The 18315-nt window shown below is 37.2% G+C and overlaps 1 protein-coding gene across 3 annotated transcripts in view; it reads left to right on the top strand.

Moving 5' to 3' along the window:
* The window catches only part of PARVA (parvin alpha), a 65906-nt gene extending 51177 nt beyond the window's left edge, over window positions 1-14729 (top strand). For all 3 annotated transcript variants that reach the window (XM_009563826.2, XM_054068216.1, XM_054068218.1), the window contains exons 7-13: window positions 1966-2024; window positions 3075-3094; window positions 4465-4526; window positions 5174-5242; window positions 6868-6969; window positions 8086-8158; window positions 11625-14729. In XM_009563826.2, coding sequence (XP_009562121.1) covers window positions 1966-2024; window positions 3075-3094; window positions 4465-4526; window positions 5174-5242; window positions 6868-6969; window positions 8086-8158; window positions 11625-11701 — 462 coding nt within the window. In that variant the 3' untranslated portion in view covers window positions 11702-14729. The remainder of the gene's footprint in view (window positions 1-1965; window positions 2025-3074; window positions 3095-4464; window positions 4527-5173; window positions 5243-6867; window positions 6970-8085; window positions 8159-11624) is intronic.
* The last annotated feature ends 3586 nt before the right edge of the window (window positions 14730-18315 follow it).

The raw sequence follows: 18315 nt of genomic DNA, 5'->3' as shown, positions 1-18315 counted from the left end.
TCCAACAGATGCATGTCATATTTGGGCTTTGTTCAGATGCCAGGCACAGAAGTAGGGCTTGATGTCTTGTCTTTTTTTGGATGACAACAGCATTAAGGTGCAGAATTTATATTTAGATTAATTGCAGTTTATCAGAGAGGGAAATATGTTTTATACTGGCACTGGAGTATGGTGTAGGCTATTTTTACATGTTTGCAGAGGGAAGGTAGAGTAGTAGAAGCCTTTTTCTCCTCCCGTATCACTGGACTGGGCACAGAGAGTTGCAGTTGCCATTGCTATGATGCTCAACTCTGCTAAGAGACAAGAGTGATAGGGCTTTTGCTCCAGAAGGCATCATTGGCATGTTGGAGTCATCATCAGGAGGGAGTAAAAGTTTCCTTTCACCCTGCAGGAAAGGGAAAAATAAACAAAAATTCAAGAGTGAAATTCTAGCTTGAGCTAGCATGAACTAACTTCCAAGTGCAAGAACTTTCTGCTGTCTGCATAAGTTGGAAATGAAGAGAGCCCTAAATCATGTAGTTTTAATTCCAGCTTCACAGGAATGTGACAGAAGATGTCTCGGCAGCTGTTCCTTGCCCCTTTTTTCAGTATTTAACACACTGGACTCCATTTTGTCCTTTTTAATGTTCAAAGGTCCTTCCTGAATGTGTTTTTAACCGTGTGCAAGATATTTGCTATCAGGGCCTTAAAAAAACGTAACAGAAAACAGCCAAAACCATCATCTAGTTAAAAGGACAGTTCTGATGGTGCCATGTATGGCTTTCTTGCAGAAAGTAAGTGTGATCCTAGTGTGTAATGCAGTATAGTAATAGACGCAAGCCTGGCCAGATCCTCAGTACTTCATACACCAAGGACTGCCTCAAGCAGGGATGTGCTGTCGTCTCCAAGGCAGGGAAGAGCAGCAGCCCCAGTTCACATGCCACAAATTACTTTTCCAAGAGGTTATTCTCCTTTTCTTTTTTCCACATAGAAGGCAAGTCTAGTACCAGCATAAATTTATTTTTTCTCATTTCCTTGTATGACAGCGAGCGAAGGATCATGAATAATTGCCTAATGTCTAGACTTTACATGCAGTCGTCAGCATTTGCCTGACTTTTCTTTCTGTGTTGCAAAATTTTACCAAATCCAGTGAATCGAATTAACAGAAAGAACACAAAGAGAGGCAAAACATATGTGCTGTATTTACGCCGCCACCAGATGACTGTGATCAGCATCCTGGAAACAATGTCAAACTTTTAAACATCTTAGTTTTCCAACTGATTCAAAGAACAACCATTTGAGCTGGCTTCTGCCATTTTGTGTACAGCTTCTAGACACAGGCCATGCACCACCATGTGCCTGAGCTCCACCAGGCTGCTCACATCTGAAGAACATTTGAGAAATGTGTATATTAACACCAATATGACTTGGGTCTGAAGCAGGCTGTGAACGGATTATCCTCCATTTTGGTTTTCCATCACAAGCAAATAGAACTCTTTCTGCGGAGAGAAGCTGCAAAGGAGAAAGCTGAGGCAGAAAAGAAAGCATATGGACAGAGCAGAAAAAACAGCCTAGGATCAAGGTTTTTGAATGAGAGAAGCATGGACGCCATCTGCCAAGCTGTTCATTGAAATACAACGTTTAATTCAACTCACCTAGACATACCTTTACTAAAATACATATGTGTTTAGGTGTTTTAAATATCTTGCTGAATTGGGGGCTTTAAAAGAAAACTGAATTAAGAACAATGGAGAAAGGAAAAGAAATACTTTCTTCTACAGGTGGAGTTTTAAGTTTATTGTTCACATACAAAAGTTTTCTGAAATACTTCCAAGGTGAAGTAATATATTACTGCAAGTTTGTTTAAAAAAGTTTTTATTTTGCAGGTTTCTTATCTAATTACGTTTGTGGATCACAAATAGATTTTTACTGTACCCTAAGCATTAAACTTTACTGAGAAAAATGTCACTTTTTTATTTTTTCCAGAAACGAGAAGGAATCCTCCAGTCTCGACAAATCCAAGAGGAAATAACTGGTAACACTGAGTATGTCAACACCACTTTTGCCAGGAGTTCAGTGATTGAACACAGATGCGTCTCAGAAATTCAAACATTTGCTGATATTTAGATTTTGGAATCGGGGTTCCAGGGAAGATGATGCATCAGCCAGTGACTGTATTTTAGCCTTTTCAAGAGCTACAAACATGCATCTAAAAATGCAAAAGATTGGGGAAATGCAGAGCTGGGGAACTAAAAGCGGGAAAACGGGATAAAAGAGAAAACAGACTGAAAATATACAAGATATACTCGGTTTTATATTTACTATTTATTTCTGTATTTATGATATTTCTTATTATCTTACTCAAAAGTCCTTCAAACAAACAAGAGAGATATGCCTCATTCTTTATGTTGCTATTTATTTGATGGAGAACTAGATTCTTTCAAAAAGGAATGTGCTATGATTATTTTTACGTGCTTGGACTTTGTGGATGCAAAGTGATGGTAGCAAGCCCTCTACATGTCATCTCACCAAACGATTTCTAACAGAAAAGTTATTCCAAGCCAAGAGAAAGCAATAATAGAATAGATTCTAATGGAATGTAGAGAAGCCGGACTATGTATCTTTACTATGTATCTTTATGGATTTGTTTACATGTAATAGTTGTAAGAGGGATCAACTGCAGCAAAATGCTGCAATCCTTAGGAATCCACTCTAAGCATTGTTTTGACAGGAATTGTATTGTAATCAGTGTGGTAAATGCATCTTTAAAGCAAGGAGAAAGGTTTTCACAAAATCAACATCAAAAGCCTTCTTTACTCAGGCAAGGTGTGTTGATTTGTTTCAGTAGTAGGAAATCTGAGATCTGGCCTCCCATGAGAATTTAGCAAAGCCAGGAGTTATTATACTGATGGGCTCCAGACTAATCCAGATTCTCAGTTGGAGTAACTTAATGAAAGTTTTCTTAATTCCATGAATCTGCTCCAGTTTTCACCAGGCTGAAGATCTGGCTACATATGTCGTTTTCTTTTGCTGCACAATGTCTGCAAATGAATTATATATAACTGTGTTTTGTTCTTTTTGGTTTTTTTCCATAGGGCATTATCAGGAAGGCATGGTAAGTTCATTTAATTATTATCTTTTTCTTGAGGTAGTCAAAGTGTACATTAGCTCTGCAGTGGTGGTCACTTTGATCGAACTGCAAGGAAGCAGAGGATTTCAGGTTGCCCTAGCAAATATATAAATATACACACCACAGGCTATCTTGGCAGTTAACAAAAGGGGAAAAAACATTAAAATCAGTTTGACCATCTTTAAAACACTTCTCATTGCTTTTCAGCACGTGTTAATTTGCATGTGCTTTGTAGTTTAACCTCCAGAACGTTACTGTAATAGTATCAATGGTCATAAGTTCCCAGCAAAATATAAGACAATGTCTTATCATAACCCAGCTGGTGAACTTGTTGGCATTCTTGCATAGATTACCTACTTAGACTTTAATGACTCCGTGTCATTATTCAGCAGGCCTAAACACTGTGTCTAGTATGTCTGCTGCTAGTATTGAGACTGGCCAAATGCCTGGCCAGCAGAAAACACTTACCTGAGTAGCTTAGGTGGAGTCCCACCAAGAATTTAGCATTTGTTTCTTGTATTATTTCAATGGCTGCCTTACAGCTGACTTGAAAGACTACATGCATGATTTATTTTCCCAATGATGTCCCTGAGCGGTATTACTTTGTGTGAAGTCTGCTTTCTACAAATGCCTTTGGATGTACTTTAGCCTTTTTTTTAATTGAAGAGTATGAATGTAGCCTTTTGTGGAGCTATTTGCTATCATTCAAGTGATTTTTAAAATGGAAATTGCTCAGAAAAGGCTCTGGTGCCTTTATATATATAATTTTTTTTTTGTCCTTCAGAAGGTGACTACAGTAGCACCCCAGTCACGATACCCTAGGTAGCCTGTCCTACAGATAATGTCTAAAACTGCATATCAGAATGGCCCAAAAACATCTATGCAAAGGATTGTATGGCACCTATTTAATTGTAAGCTTGCTTGAGGTTTTTAATATAGCAGACCACCCTGCAGCCAGTATCCTATGGGGAAAATCTTCCTCTGTAGCTGTAGTGACTCTAGATGGAAACTCTTGTCCTTCTGCACAAAATGATTTTTTTATTTAGCTCCGTGCATCTGGATGTTCAAGGTTTTATGCATAAAGATACCATTCTTTGTTGTTTTTGAGAAACTATGTTATAGCTAATCCAAATCCTACTTGAAAGTGATGCTTTTTGTAAATACTGGAGAGTAAGTTATTAACAGCTCACAGCAAGAGCACAGTGTGCAAAATACATGGTACTTGGAATACAAAGAGACTATATTGAAACATTTTGATTAATGTGTTATCTCAAATGTGTTGTACCTTAATAATTGTTTATTCTGCAGTTGGACAACTGCTGCTCTATTTATTAACATCTCTGAATGTTTTTCAGAAAGAGATGCATTTGATACTTTATTTGACCATGCTCCAGACAAGCTCAATGTAGTGAAAAAGGTTGGAAGGTTTTTATTTTTAAAATACCTAATGTGTGAACGTGCATGCTTGTGTGTATCTGTTTGCACATGAGTTGTGTGTATGTATTTTATATATATTTGGTATAGTTTGCTTATATTAAATACAATTAAGCTTTATACTTAAATTCATTACTATAATGTAACTTTTTATTAATATTTAGCAGCAACTTAGCTTTGGAACACAGAACAACACATAGTTATCAGTTTCCATCAAAAAGAAGTTCTCACGAAGTGTATGTTGGGTAGAACCCAACTGGTAGATTGAGTGTATTGATGCCAAAGAGGTATCCAGTTTACAACAGTCAGGGATCTGACCTAGAGTGTTTTGGCTGCTGTCAGATTTGGTGGAGTCCAATTACCCACTTCCCTATAGTCTGCCACAAGGTCTTTTTAAGAATTATTATGGTTAAACAGTGTATTTTCATTTATATACAGCACGTTCATTTTATTTCTGTTCTTTGTTCTTGAAAAAAGATCTAGGTTTTTTTTATTGTCACATTTCAGTTTTGAAAATTGTGTTGCAGTTTCTTTACTCATGCAGATTCTCTTCTGGGTGGAGTTGATACTGGGTATGTTGAACCGCTGCCATACTTAGTAGGTCTTCATTACATTGTTTTCGTATTTCAGACTCTCATCACTTTTGTGAACAAGCATCTGAATAAACTGAATTTGGAGGTCACTGAACTGGAGACCCAGGTAGGATTTTACAGCCTTTCGTAAAGGGGAATGATAGTTGCACTATGCTATTACACTATGCCCCCGGCTTTATCCGGAAATTTCATTCAGTTATTAATGATTGAGATCTAAGATGTTATTTCAGTGGGAAACCCTTCAATTCTAAACATGTTTGTGTGTAGACGCTCGTCAGTTAAGCAGAGGAATCATGAGGGCAGCTACATTTCTCTAAAACTATTTTGTACTGCCGTTAGCATAAAAATTAATTAACAGATGCTACCTCTTGGGCGCTGCCAAGTGCTGTAAGCAGAACCTGTGCTGGTTTTGGTCAGGAAAGAACTCTGTCAGCTTGGTTTGATCCAACATCACGCTGAACAGTTGTTTCCGTCCTACCTTTACACAAGCACATGATCACGTGGGATTACAATGACTCTATTCAGTGAGATACGTTTTGAGAGTAAAGCTACTTAAGTGCATAGGCAGCTGTACAGTTGGGCTGAAGGCTTGATTGCACCATAGAAATAATGTGGTGCGTGGTCTTTTTTCTTGTTCTCAGCTGCTAAAGTGTCTGGAAAGACGTAAAAGAAAAGCTTTATCCTGCTGTATTAATACCTCCTCACGTGAACAGTTGCAGCAGCTATCATAACAAAATTACAAGGTCAGGCAGGAAGGATGGTATCCACACTATTAAAAAAGCCCACGTGTCTTCATTTATTTTCTGTCTTGATTCATGTTATTAAGAATCTCTAGTTTATTTAAAAAGCTATCAGTCTGATGAAGATTTTTCAAAAATAAGATTAAGATTTGGTTGGAATTGATGTGTAAGGGGTTTTAGAAAGGTGTTTCCTTTGCCTGCTTATTGCCTTGTTTATTTTGGAAAAAAAAAGTGGTTTTCAAGTGTACCTAGAAACTCTGTAAGCATTTATCTGAAACAGTATTCTCTAAAATGAGAGACTGTATTTTTATCAGTTGAAAGAAAATTACCTACCTTAGGAAGGTGATAAGTTTCTTCAGATAACTTGGTTTGACTGTGAGATTATCTCAGTGCACTGGTAGACCCAATGTCACAGGGGCAAGCCTTTAACAAAATCTTATGGAAGTTTCTATCTTTTTAGATAGAAATGAACATATATGTCATAGCAAGTAGCTATATTCCATCTGTAATTATATACACTTAAGATTAGATTGATTCAGACTTGCAAAACATGGAGGAAGGTGATTCTTTGTTCCTTTATTCCTCCAGTATACTGAATTTCAATGTAATCATGGGACTGCACTTTCACTCCGCTTTTTTCTGCCCAGGAAATGCATGCCATTTGAGAGCTTGAAAGATTACTGTTCTGATTCTCCACAACTAATAGAATAGAAAGCAAAGCATAGATCAAAGCCACTGGCCACTTCTCTTTCCAGGAACTTTATTCCAGGTGTATATTTTAGCTTTAGGTCAGTTTTGGAGAAGAGGTAATAGAACATCGTGACTAACTAAAAGGAAACAAAGAAGTGAGAAGAGATCTTTTAGTTGCAATTTGAAGTATTTGTATTAATAGTTTGTTGACAATTTTATGTTAGAAAATGTATATCTTGTTCATTAAGCGAAGCAAAGGATTGTTATTCAGAAAGTGTTCTGAGAAATGTCTTTTTTACAGTTTGCAGATGGTGTGTACTTAGTCCTGCTAATGGGTCTCCTAGAAGGCTATTTTGTTCCTCTACACAGCTTTTTCTTGACTCCTGATAGTTTTGAACAAAAGGTAATGAGATCTCGTTTTTCTATTAAAAACAGAAATACAAACATGCCTAGTATTACAAAGATGATCACAGAATCACTAGGTTGGAAAAGACCTCCAGGATCATCGATTCCAACCATTTCTGTCAAACACTAAACCATGCCCCTGAGCATCTCATCCACCCATCTTAAATACCTCCCGGGAAGGTGACTCAACCACCTCCCTGGGCAGCCTGTTCTGGTGCCCAATGACCCTTTCCATGAAAAATTTTTTTCTGATATCCAGCCTGAACCTCCCCTGGTGGAGCATGAGGCCATTCCCCCTTGTCCTGTCCCATGACACTTGGGAGAAGAGACCAGCTCCCTCCTCTCCACAACTTCCTTTCAGGTAGTTGTAGAGAGTAATAAGGTCTCCCCTCAGCCTCCTCTTCTCCAGGCTAAACAACCCCAGTTCCCTCAGCCGCTCCTTGTAAGACTTGTTCTCCAGCCCCTTCACCAGCTTCGTTGCTCTTCTCTGGACACGCTTCAGACCCTCAACATCCTTCTTGTGGTGAGAGGCCCAGAACTGAACACAGGATTCGAGGTGCAGTCTCACCAGTGCCGCATCCAGGGACAGAATAACCTCCCTGGACCTGCTGGTCACACTGTTTCTGATACAAGCCAAGATGCCATTGGCCTTCTTGGCCACCTGGACACACTGCTGGCTCATGTTCAGTGGGCTGTCAACCAAGATCCCCAGGTACTTCTCCTCCAGGCAGCTTTCTAGCCACTCTTCCCCTAGCCTGTAGCACTGCACAGGATTGTTGTGCCCCAAGTGCAGGACCCGGCATGATACGAACTTTTCTGCATAAATTTGATGTAAATAGCTGAAATCCAGACAGTACTGTACTGGTAACCATTCCAACCGTTGTTAAGATCTCAGTATTAATACTTGTCCAGAATAAAAGGGAAAATTATATTAGTGACGGGGTAGTTAGCAAGTATTAGATGATTTTGGCAGCCATTGTGTGATACTGTCATTTAACCAGACTTACCGTTCATGAAGAATTATACACATGAATTCGTGAAGGAACTGATTGTTTGTGTCCAAAATCCAAGAATTTAACATTTGAAAGGTTTCATGTGTTTATTATATTACTAGGTCCTCAACGTATCCTTTGCATTTGAGCTAATGCAAGATGGTGGATTGGAAAAACCAAAACCAAGACCAGAAGGTATTTATTCTCCTTTTTTTGTATGTCCTTAAAAATTTGTGTTGGATCCAGATCTTATCTCGTGGGATTATGATACAGCTAAATGAAGGTTAAAAATTAATCCAAGAGCAAAAGGCAAGATATGTTTCGAGGTGCTCAGTTAACTCTGTTTAAGTGCCTAATTGGTAACGCTTTTATAAATGTTGCAAAGCTTCTTTTCTTGAATGGCCACGGTAAGATTTGTGTGACCAAACATATTCAGTAATGCTCACTGCAGAGAGTGATTACTCATATGCAGTGAGTAATACTGACTGAAAGAAAAAGGAAACAATTGTGAATGGCGTCACTGGCAGATATGAATTGCTCCAATTGCTCCGTTTCCCCTCATCACACGTCTTCATGCTAAACCTCAAGTATTGCAGTATATTTTACAAGATTTCACAAAAGAGGTAGATGTTGTGGAAGAAGAATTTCGAATGTTCGCGTAACTGCCTTTGAATGCAGGACCTAATCACGCATATTTAAATTAAATTTAAAGCTGGAGACTGAAAGTACAGTGTGTTTTCAGGGAAAATGAAGGTTTTGCCGCTGACTTTAGCGTGACCAGGGAACATTTGGTTTTGCTTATATAAATGCAGGGTTTAAATACAACTTTTCAGGCTATTATAGGGCCCTTGATTCACCATTTTATAGGGTGAATTTGGTTCATTCATGAGAAGTTACCACTTCTTACCGTACAGGAGCGGGACATGCAGCTTCTGCTCCACTCTTCCCAACAGGGGTGGTAGCTGGGCTTCTAGTGGTTATGTGCCATAATAATCAATGTGTTTTCAAGACCCATTGCAGATTCACATTTTGTCGCGCACACAGTCTTTTCCTGCCATAATGTGGGATTGTTATTCCCTGAGGACTTCACATAAGTTAATGCTCAGTTTTATTTCTGATAGTAAGGGCTCTCTGGAGATTCAGGCGCACATCACCAATTCATGTTTTGCTCCGTTCTGTTTATTTTCCATTCCTTCCAACTTCCAAGTCATAACAGCAGCAGATGTATACACACACACACAAAGTATGTCTCAGGATTGAGCCTATGCTGCCTATACATTTAATCTGGACCTATCCAGGACCTTGTCTATTTTTTCACTTCTTTTGATTGCTTGAACTCTTTTCCACAGTCATGCTTAACTAAACCAGTGGTGACTGTATCACAAACTTTTATGTTTGAAATAGTCAAAGAGGGAAGAGGGAAACACTAAAATCTAGATATCCAAGTAAAACAGAGAGTATCTGTGATCCCTTACTCCCCATGGAGGTTTAAAATTCTTATAGCATTTAATTTTTCAGGTATTTATTGCTCTAGGGGATAGCTAATTTTTCCAGTATAAATCAAGCCATAAGGATATTTCAGCATATATAAGACATTTCTTGTGCAATTATTGAAATGCTTAATATGAAACTTCCTGCCAAATGTGAATGGAAAAACACATCTGGTTTATGTGTTGTTACAGTGGGCACAATGCCCATGCTTAAAATTTCCAGTGAGCAGGAGAGTATTGAAAATGATCTTACCCTAAATGTGTATACTAAATACTCTTTAAATTCCTATACTGTTTCTTTGAGTTTCTTGAGGAAAAAATATGCTGAAAAGTGCTTTAGAATATGAAAAACATATTTAGTGGAAAAAAGAACATGGTTAAATATATGAGTATGAAACCCAATTATTTTTATGGGGTCAACAGTTTATTTGGGTTATTTGCAATATAATTGAAAAGGTATTAAAAAGCTTTGCATGACCTTTTACTTCAAAAATGGCCGGAACATTAATCTACTGAGTCTATAATGAAATCATTTGCAGTTTGAACTTTTTGAGATTACTTCTTGAAAAGTATTCATTGAAGCCAAACTCAAGGTTCTCTTTTTGAAAACTGCAACCAGTAGAATGTTGTACATGTTGGTCAAACACATGTAGCAATGGAAATAACTCATTTTTCTCTGAGTGCAAGCTTCATTTTAGTTTAGACTTTTCTGTGGAATTCTTTTGTGGTTGTGGACTCTTCTGGTAACTTTGCAAAGATGTGTTGAAATTATCTCTTTATTCATTTGAAGTTCTGTGTTAGGAAATGGAAGGCATTCTGCAGCTTGCTGCTGGCCTGAAAGTAGAAACTTCATGAGTTCCATGCAAACCGTATTACAGAGTATAACATGATGTTGTGGGAGCAATGTGTCCTTCCCTGTGGCTTTTGGTATTTTCATTTTATACCAGGAATATTTTATCTGATTTGTTAAGAGTCAGAAAACCACCTGACCATGGTTTCGTGACCATGTTTAGGCTCAGCATAAGATCTGAATTTGAGTGTTGTCACCCCTTGTCCATGGGTATCAGAGGTAGTATCTTTAGCCCTTCAAAGATTGTGTGCTTTGGGACACCATGCACATGTTTGAATGGACTCATTCTTCAAAGTATAACCCCTTCACAATCTATGAGAAACATCATTGTAGATAAATACTGTGGCAAAACTATCTGATGATTATATATACAAATTACTAGGCTTTGTTGGAGGCTTTAAAGATTATGGGAGTATATACACTATCTGCTTTACACCTTCATGGTCAATTCCAAGAACCTAAGTTAAGAGATTGTGTTCCTCATACAGTCAGCAGCAAGAAATAGGACAGTTCCAATTCTTATTCTTTATTCTATGCTATTCTTTCTGAGGGTGATCCCAAGTCTCTATTTGAGATTGAAAATTCCTTGAAGCACTAGGGAAGACTGCTGCTGCAGTACTTGTCAGTTTGTTTTATAGGTTTCTTGTGAAATAATACTGACTTTCTCAACAACTTCTCTTGGAAACAGCAGGTATTCATTAGCTTTTTGTTTCATATAAATCCTTTACTTTACATGTTGATTTTCTAAGGACTGATTCAGCCATGTACATCGGTTCATCCAAAGCATTTTCAGGGGTGTCTTCAAAGGGCACTTGTGTACTGGCTTCTTTAGAAACTTTACAAAATCTAAACTTGCCTCTAGGTATCTTGCCAACATTTCCCCTAATTAAAGATGTTGCAGCCCAAAATGGACCAAGTCTTGCAATTCTTACACAAGGGAAGAGTTCCATTAGTTCCTGCCTGATGATTTTTTCAAAATCATTACTTTTTGGCTGCAACCAGCTGAAGATTCTGTCATATAAATATACATAATCCTAGGGAAAACTTGTCTCATGGGCATCTAAACCTTGGTTTCACTTCTACGTCAGCACCATTAGCCATTTGTATCCCTACATGAAAGCGGTTGAAGTAGCAATTTTTGAGTTGCCAGTTTAAAAACTGTGCTTTATTTATATTTCTATTCTTTCTTACTATATTTATGATTGAAATATTCACGGATGTGGATCTGAACAAGGAGGAGGAATAGAGAATAGGCACTCTTTCTGAATATGTTTTGAGCTGATGAAGTTACTAATGATTTTTTCCTTGTCTTTTTTTTTAGATATTGTAAATTGTGACTTGAAGTCTACATTGAGGGTACTGTACAATTTGTTCACCAAATACAGGAACGTGGAGTGAAGAATTGATTTGGGATGTAAAAGATTGTTAACAAAGAAAGCATTGTAAATAGCCTATTTTTCATTGGTATTCCTCTGCATCTTTATGCTAAAAGAAACCGAACCATTTGTCTGAAGAATTTTTTATTGATTATACTTGCACTACTATTTTCATAGTAGATTCAAAACTAATATAAATCATGAAGAAAAAAGTTTGGAGGAAGATATTTGGGTATTTTCTGGGAGAATTCATGTCTCAGTAGTAACAACGCTCTTCATACTCTTGTAGTAGGTGAAGCAAGAATGAAAAAAAGATTTAGTAACTAATCCAAGTCAGCCTTTGAAACCAATCATAAGAAGATTCAGCACTGACTATTTTAATATTTTTTACATGTATCTTTTCTAATACAGAGATTTTCCATCTGTGATAAAATGATTGCATTCTCGTTATGAGAAATGTGCATGGGGAGAAACAGTTAAATACTCTTGTTCGCAGGTAAAAAGAAGAGACTTTCTCAAGCACTTAATCTGATTAATTTATATTTCCAGTGCTTCTGGGCTTTAATTTTATGGGTACAAAGTGGCTATTCATTCCTTCAGACTTATTATAATGTGATACTCTGCCTTTAATATGTGTTATTGAGCATTCCATGTATGCAGACTTTGCAGCTTGTCACTTGGTTTTGTTCAAGGAAGAGATCTTCTTTGCAAAAAAGTTCACATTTCGGGAAAACACACCTGTATAATACAGTTTCCCTTTAATATCTGTATAGTTATGTAGTATTAGAAAGTAAAAGAGTGGCTTGTTCTTCTTTTAACGGTTTAAACATAGGATTACCAGGTTGCAAGTATAGAATTATTGCTAAATAGGATTTAGAATCTGTCTCTTTGGTTGATTTTATGATGACTATGTTTTGCTGCATAATATCCAACACAAAAAATAGGATTTATTTTCCAGAAACATTCCTGTAGCCTTTCAGATACAAAAGCATTGGTTTTAGGTCAAAACTACTCCCATCTGCAAAGACTCTGTTACAGTGTAAGGTTCTTTAGTCATTTTATATGGCTATAATTAGTATGCTTTTTCTAATCATGACCAAGTATAAGCTGTTATCTGTTTGATTTTAGCCTTAACAAAGGCACAAAAGAGAAATGGGAGTTGTTTCTTCTCTTAGACTTGATATCAAGCACCAATTGTGTTTCTATAAAGAAGCTGGTAGAGATTGCCAGAGTCCTCAAAAACTCTGCTGGCTAAAGGTTAAATCAGTGATTTGCTAGAAGTCTTGATGTTAGTATTAGATGCCTTTCGAAAAGAAGGGTTCCGGTACAACCACAGGTTATTGGGATCCTGGATTACATAGTAAGGAAATTACTGGATGACTTCAGAAATCCTTGGACTGCTCAGTGCAGGAAAGAGACTTGTTAGTAGTCACCTAATTATGGCAGAACTGGTATAGGTGAAAGGGAGAGAAGTCTGCCAGCTCTTAAATCTATTAATCTAAAGAAATGTAGTGCTGGCTAGAATGGTCAATAACAGCTATGTATTCTTTAGTATATAAAGCATTACATATTTTTCTATTTTCCAGGACTTTTTTTTTAATGTAGAGTTTTGCAGTGCAACATGAGCATCAGAGGAAGACAAGCAATTGCATTCTGTCTTCAGTGAACACTAACTGATGTTTAATGACAAGATGATACTGATTTCTGCTGGGGGGCCACAGAAATCATTTTTCTGAGAAGTAAATATTAACTTTTGTGAAGGAAAGTCAATATTTAATTCAAAGGAAAATACCTGGATGTTCTCTATACTCAGATATTGTTGTCTAATTGTTATAAACATTCTAAATATCTTTATTAAAGTATCTTGTTACCTCTATATTTTTAACTGAGTTTCTGAAATTAGAAGTGCAGAAAATAAGTTATTTGCCTTTTACATGGGTAAATAACTGGATATTTTGACCTCGGTGAAAATGAACGTGTTTTCACTATATCTTTAATATTTGAGAAGCTAAAGTACAGGAATTAACAAACCATTCTTTGAGCAATCTAAGACAGAACCTTTTGTGTATATACCAGCAGCAATTTCAGCTTATTTTAATGTTTCATATGTTTTTCACTTGCACACGTAGACTGTAGTAATTCTAGTTGTTAATTAAAAAATACATGATGTTTTTTCTGCAGATCATGCTCAGCTGAAATACTCTCTTACATCTCAGCAAGGCCAAAACATTTTGATTACACTTATTTTCACGAGTGCACTTTCTTTAAAGAGGAGATTTATATATGTAAAGGAGAAAGGTTAGGAACAGTGAAATTGGTTTTTGCTTGGACTTGAAAATAGGTATTCCTGTGCTATATCAGTATAACATTTTTAATTCTGTCAGACTTCATTTTCCATCCTTAAAAAACAAAACTGAGACAGAATGATGAAATCCCCATGCTGAAATGCCATTATGCAGTACCATAGAAACATTTAAACAATATCCATCCTTTGCACAATTATCTATCTTATAGTAAGAATTTATGTAAATTAAAACCTGCTATATAAACAACAGTGTCCTATGTAAATATAGAACCATGTGATAGTTCTAACACATTCACACAAATAGTCTATGCTGCCATGTAGGAATGTGTCACTGCTTGTATTTTTGACAGTGTAGATTTAAATAGCTATCAGATAACTATGAAATCTAATATACAGATTATATCTAATATTTATTGCTTTGATACAGAAGATTATAGAACTGTAGAATACTACTGTAGACAGTTTGCTTTTCAGCAGTGTATGCCAACATCTTCCTTCAGGGAAGAAAAATGTTAAGTTAGCTGGGCCAAATTCTGCTGACGCCTCTGATGCTTTTATTCTTGATACACAGTGATGTATACTGATGTACTGCTGAATGCAGAATTTTCCTTGCTGTTTATATTAAGGTAGAAGTTGTTTAAATTTTAGGTCAATCCTGGTTTTATTTATAATTTCTTTAATCATTAAATAGATCCAAATCAATTGATTTCACCCATGTAAGATAATGAATTGTCACCTGGAGAGGCCAGTTTCTCTACTGGACCCAGAAGGAGCCTCTGATCCTGAGGCTACTATCTCAATGCTTTGGCTGGGTTTCTAAAGCCAGGTAGTAGGAAACCAGGCCTTAAGATCTCATGGTGGTAATTTGTTCTGATCCACCAGACCAATGTGCTCGTCTGTTTTCTGCCTCTGGGCATTATGAAACTGCCCAAAGAACAGTTTCCTGTCCTTCTCTGACTTCTGACCTATCCATTGCACTCAGCAATGTGGCATCAGATTTGTTTTGTGGTTGGAGATAGATATCTTTTCCCTGTTGGTGAATCCTGGCATGCTCTGTCAAATACAGAAAACTGTTATCTTTTACAAAGAGAGGCTACAGATGCTTAATAGCATCTCAAAAAGATGTTGTCAAAATAGTTGTCTAAAATTCTAGTATCTTGAGATCAAGTTCTTTCAGATTTCTTCCCAGCTGACTGGCATTTAGTTGCGATAAAGAACAGGCCCTAGAAAAAAGATATTGAAGGAACCTTTGCATAATTTTGCTTGAGAGACACACATAAAGTCCAGAATTGGATTGTTGTATATTTCTGATCAAGTACATATGCATCTGCTTTCTTATTAATGAGCTGACTGCAGAATATCTCGTTCTTTAGTCTTCTTAGTCAGTAGGTATCTTCCTGTTACGGGAGCAGCAGCCCTTGCAGCTATACAGTTCAGAAATTCGAGTGGACGAGCAAGTGCTGGACGAGGTCCTTGTCTACTTTGATTGTCTGTGGACCAAGTTGGTCATTGGCATATCTCCATGTAAACCAGTGGCATTAAATCCAGAAAGCATTTTGTCTTTTCTGTTTTACTGAAGGTTATAGTACCTGGGAATGGTTTTCATTCAGGCAGACTGTATTGACTGAGGTAAATGCTACTTGGTTGACTTTTGTTCTTACTTATTTTCTTAAAGTATGTTTTTAAATTCATGTTTCAGATTGACTTAGCAGACACCTTCCTGCAAGCCGCAGTGTTGTAAAGTGGAATGGCTTTTAAAAGTAATGGGATTTATTTCATTAGAGAAAGATACGAGATTTAATATACTGGATACTAGCTTTAAGTCTAGTTTTTGTTATTCTTGTCTTCCTATTAAAACAGCCTCCATGAATGTCCTGTGTGTTTGCCATGCACCCAAAGAGAGCAGTGCCTTGAAGACCTCTTGCAAAATTTTCTACAGTGTTACCTAAGAGACTTTTGTCATTCTACTGTAAGAATTAGTGCAGGTTTTCACTTTACGGTTAAAGTACAATTAAAGACTGAAGAAATCCTTTGTAGAATGTTATAATTAGTTTAAAGTAAGATAGTTTGGTTTGAGGTATCACATGAAAAATGGAGCTAGCAGCACCAACATTCCAGAATTATGCATACCTCAGCATCCACAGATATTCCAAAGAGGTTTTGAGTAAATTTATCATTTACTGGGGCTAATTTGATGTATTTTGACAACATTTTCTGTGTGACTATTTCTTTTTCTTCTTAGTCTAACAGTTTAATCCTACACACTGTGCAACAATGTTGGTGTCATTAAAATATTTGGTTCTCGATTTAATATCAAACTAATTGAGAGAGAATAATATTTGCAAAATTTGCTTCTTCACATGTGCATCTTAAAAGAATGGTTAGTTTAAATTAAGCTGCATTGCCTTCTACTGCAGAGTTAGTAACTTTCACAGAATGTATTTTATGTACCCTCTAAGTACGAGACGCTCTGTTGCTGATCTTTCCTGTGCTTTTTCTGAAACCTTTGTTATGATCCACAATAAAATTTGCACCTGAAAATCAGCACTGTGTGTTGTTGTTGCATCAAAGTATGAGATATATATATATATATAACAAGAAATTAGGAAGACTGTATGGTTCGTGTTCTTGCAGCTTCCAGACCTCTCTATGTATCTAACCCATTCTCAGCTACCTCTTCGTGGGTGTACTTGATATTTATTATTATTTTCTGTGGAGGCTGGTGACAGCTGAAAGTGGGTTGACAAAAACAGTCATGTAAATGATTAACTCATATTTAACTCAAAGTAGCAAGGTATCCCTTTGTTTTACTATTACTGTGCTGAACACTTCAGTGGTGGTATTACTGCTGGGTATAATGCAATTTTTCTGCAGAGCATTTTTGTTAATTTGAAATTTAAAGAGATGTTTGTGAAATGTTAATATTATCAAAATTGAACTGTACCTTTAAGAAAATAGCTGTATTTAGGAAGATTTTAACATCTGTTTTTTTATAAACTTGTTTTTGTTGTGACCCTTTAATGCGGGAGCTTCAATGCAGAACTTGGAACCAGTCAAAAATATAAGCATCTGAAGGGCTACAGATGAACATTTTTAGGCACTGAATTACTGCAGTGAATCCAGAAGCAGGTGCTTGATCTTTAAGTCTGCTTGTAAAGCTGAAACAACCAAGCAGAGCTTCCTAATCAACAGGGAACAGTAAGAACAGGGTGAGTTTTAATGCCGTTCTTCAGTCCCAGCCTATTACTCAAGGCTGGAAAGAAGTATCTCTGCTTGCTTAGTCTGCATAGTCGTAATCCCCACCATATGCAGTTATGGCTTTTGTCATGATTTTTATGGATCTTATCCTGAAGAGCTAGTAGACCTGCTCTTCTTCAAGCATTGCAGTACAACAGAAAGTTCACAGTCTAGCTACCTCAGTTTCACCATCCCATTCACCCAGAAAGTAAAAGATCTGGATTTAATGCTGTCCTGCACCTGTGGGAGTTGTTTCTCCTCCTTCTTAGAAAAATGCTGTAACCTGCAAGGTGAATTTAGAGTGATGCTCTTTTTTTAGTGTTTTTAGTGGGGCACTGTCAACTCATAAGCTGAAGTTGAGCTCTATATATAAAGAAATTCCACATTAACTGACAGAGAAAGAGTGGAAGAGGGAGCATAACTGGTGGTTAGGTTGGTGAAAAGGTGGAAAAGAATCTGGGGGAAAAACTTGTCTTCTGGGCCTCCTGTAAGTTCTGCTTCTGCATTTTAGGCAAACAAGGGGTGCTAAAATACCAAAACACGTTTTGAAGAGGAAACAGGACTAATATCACCTCTGTTTGCGTGCAAAATTTCTGCTGAGCTTTGGTAGCTCTTGCTCCTTTCTTCCAGGACTCTGCTGTCAAAACAGCCCCAAGAAAAGGTACTCCTACCCCCTGCAGCCTGAGTCAGGTTTGCATTTCCCCAGGCAAAGCAAGTAACCTAATAGTTTCATTCCTTCATCTTACCTATTCTCTAGCCATTGGGTGAGCTCAGATGGGAATGTGAGTACCACAGCATCTGTGAGCTGTGCTTTAGGAAAATGGCAGACACAGCCGCATTTTGTTTGTAAAGTTGGCTGAGGTTTCTTGGGCCTTCTTCAACCATAGCGACTGGACTGAGTGCTACGTCTCATTTTTTGGATCCCAGCCAGATTAAAACTAAAACTGTTCAGTCCTATGGAAACTGGGTCAGCTTTGAACAAGTGCAGGCATAAAATGCTAGGGATTTTTCAATTTAAAATCAAGGCTGAAATTTAGATGGCTTCAGGGGAAGATGGTGCTTGAACGGGTTTTCCACGATTGCAACCTTTGTGC

The sequence above is a fragment of the Cuculus canorus genome, chromosome 5 (assembly GCF_017976375.1).
Source record: "Cuculus canorus isolate bCucCan1 chromosome 5, bCucCan1.pri, whole genome shotgun sequence".
NCBI classification, from domain to species: domain Eukaryota; kingdom Metazoa; phylum Chordata; class Aves; order Cuculiformes; family Cuculidae; genus Cuculus; species Cuculus canorus.
This window is presented reverse-complemented; position numbering and strand designations above follow the sequence as displayed.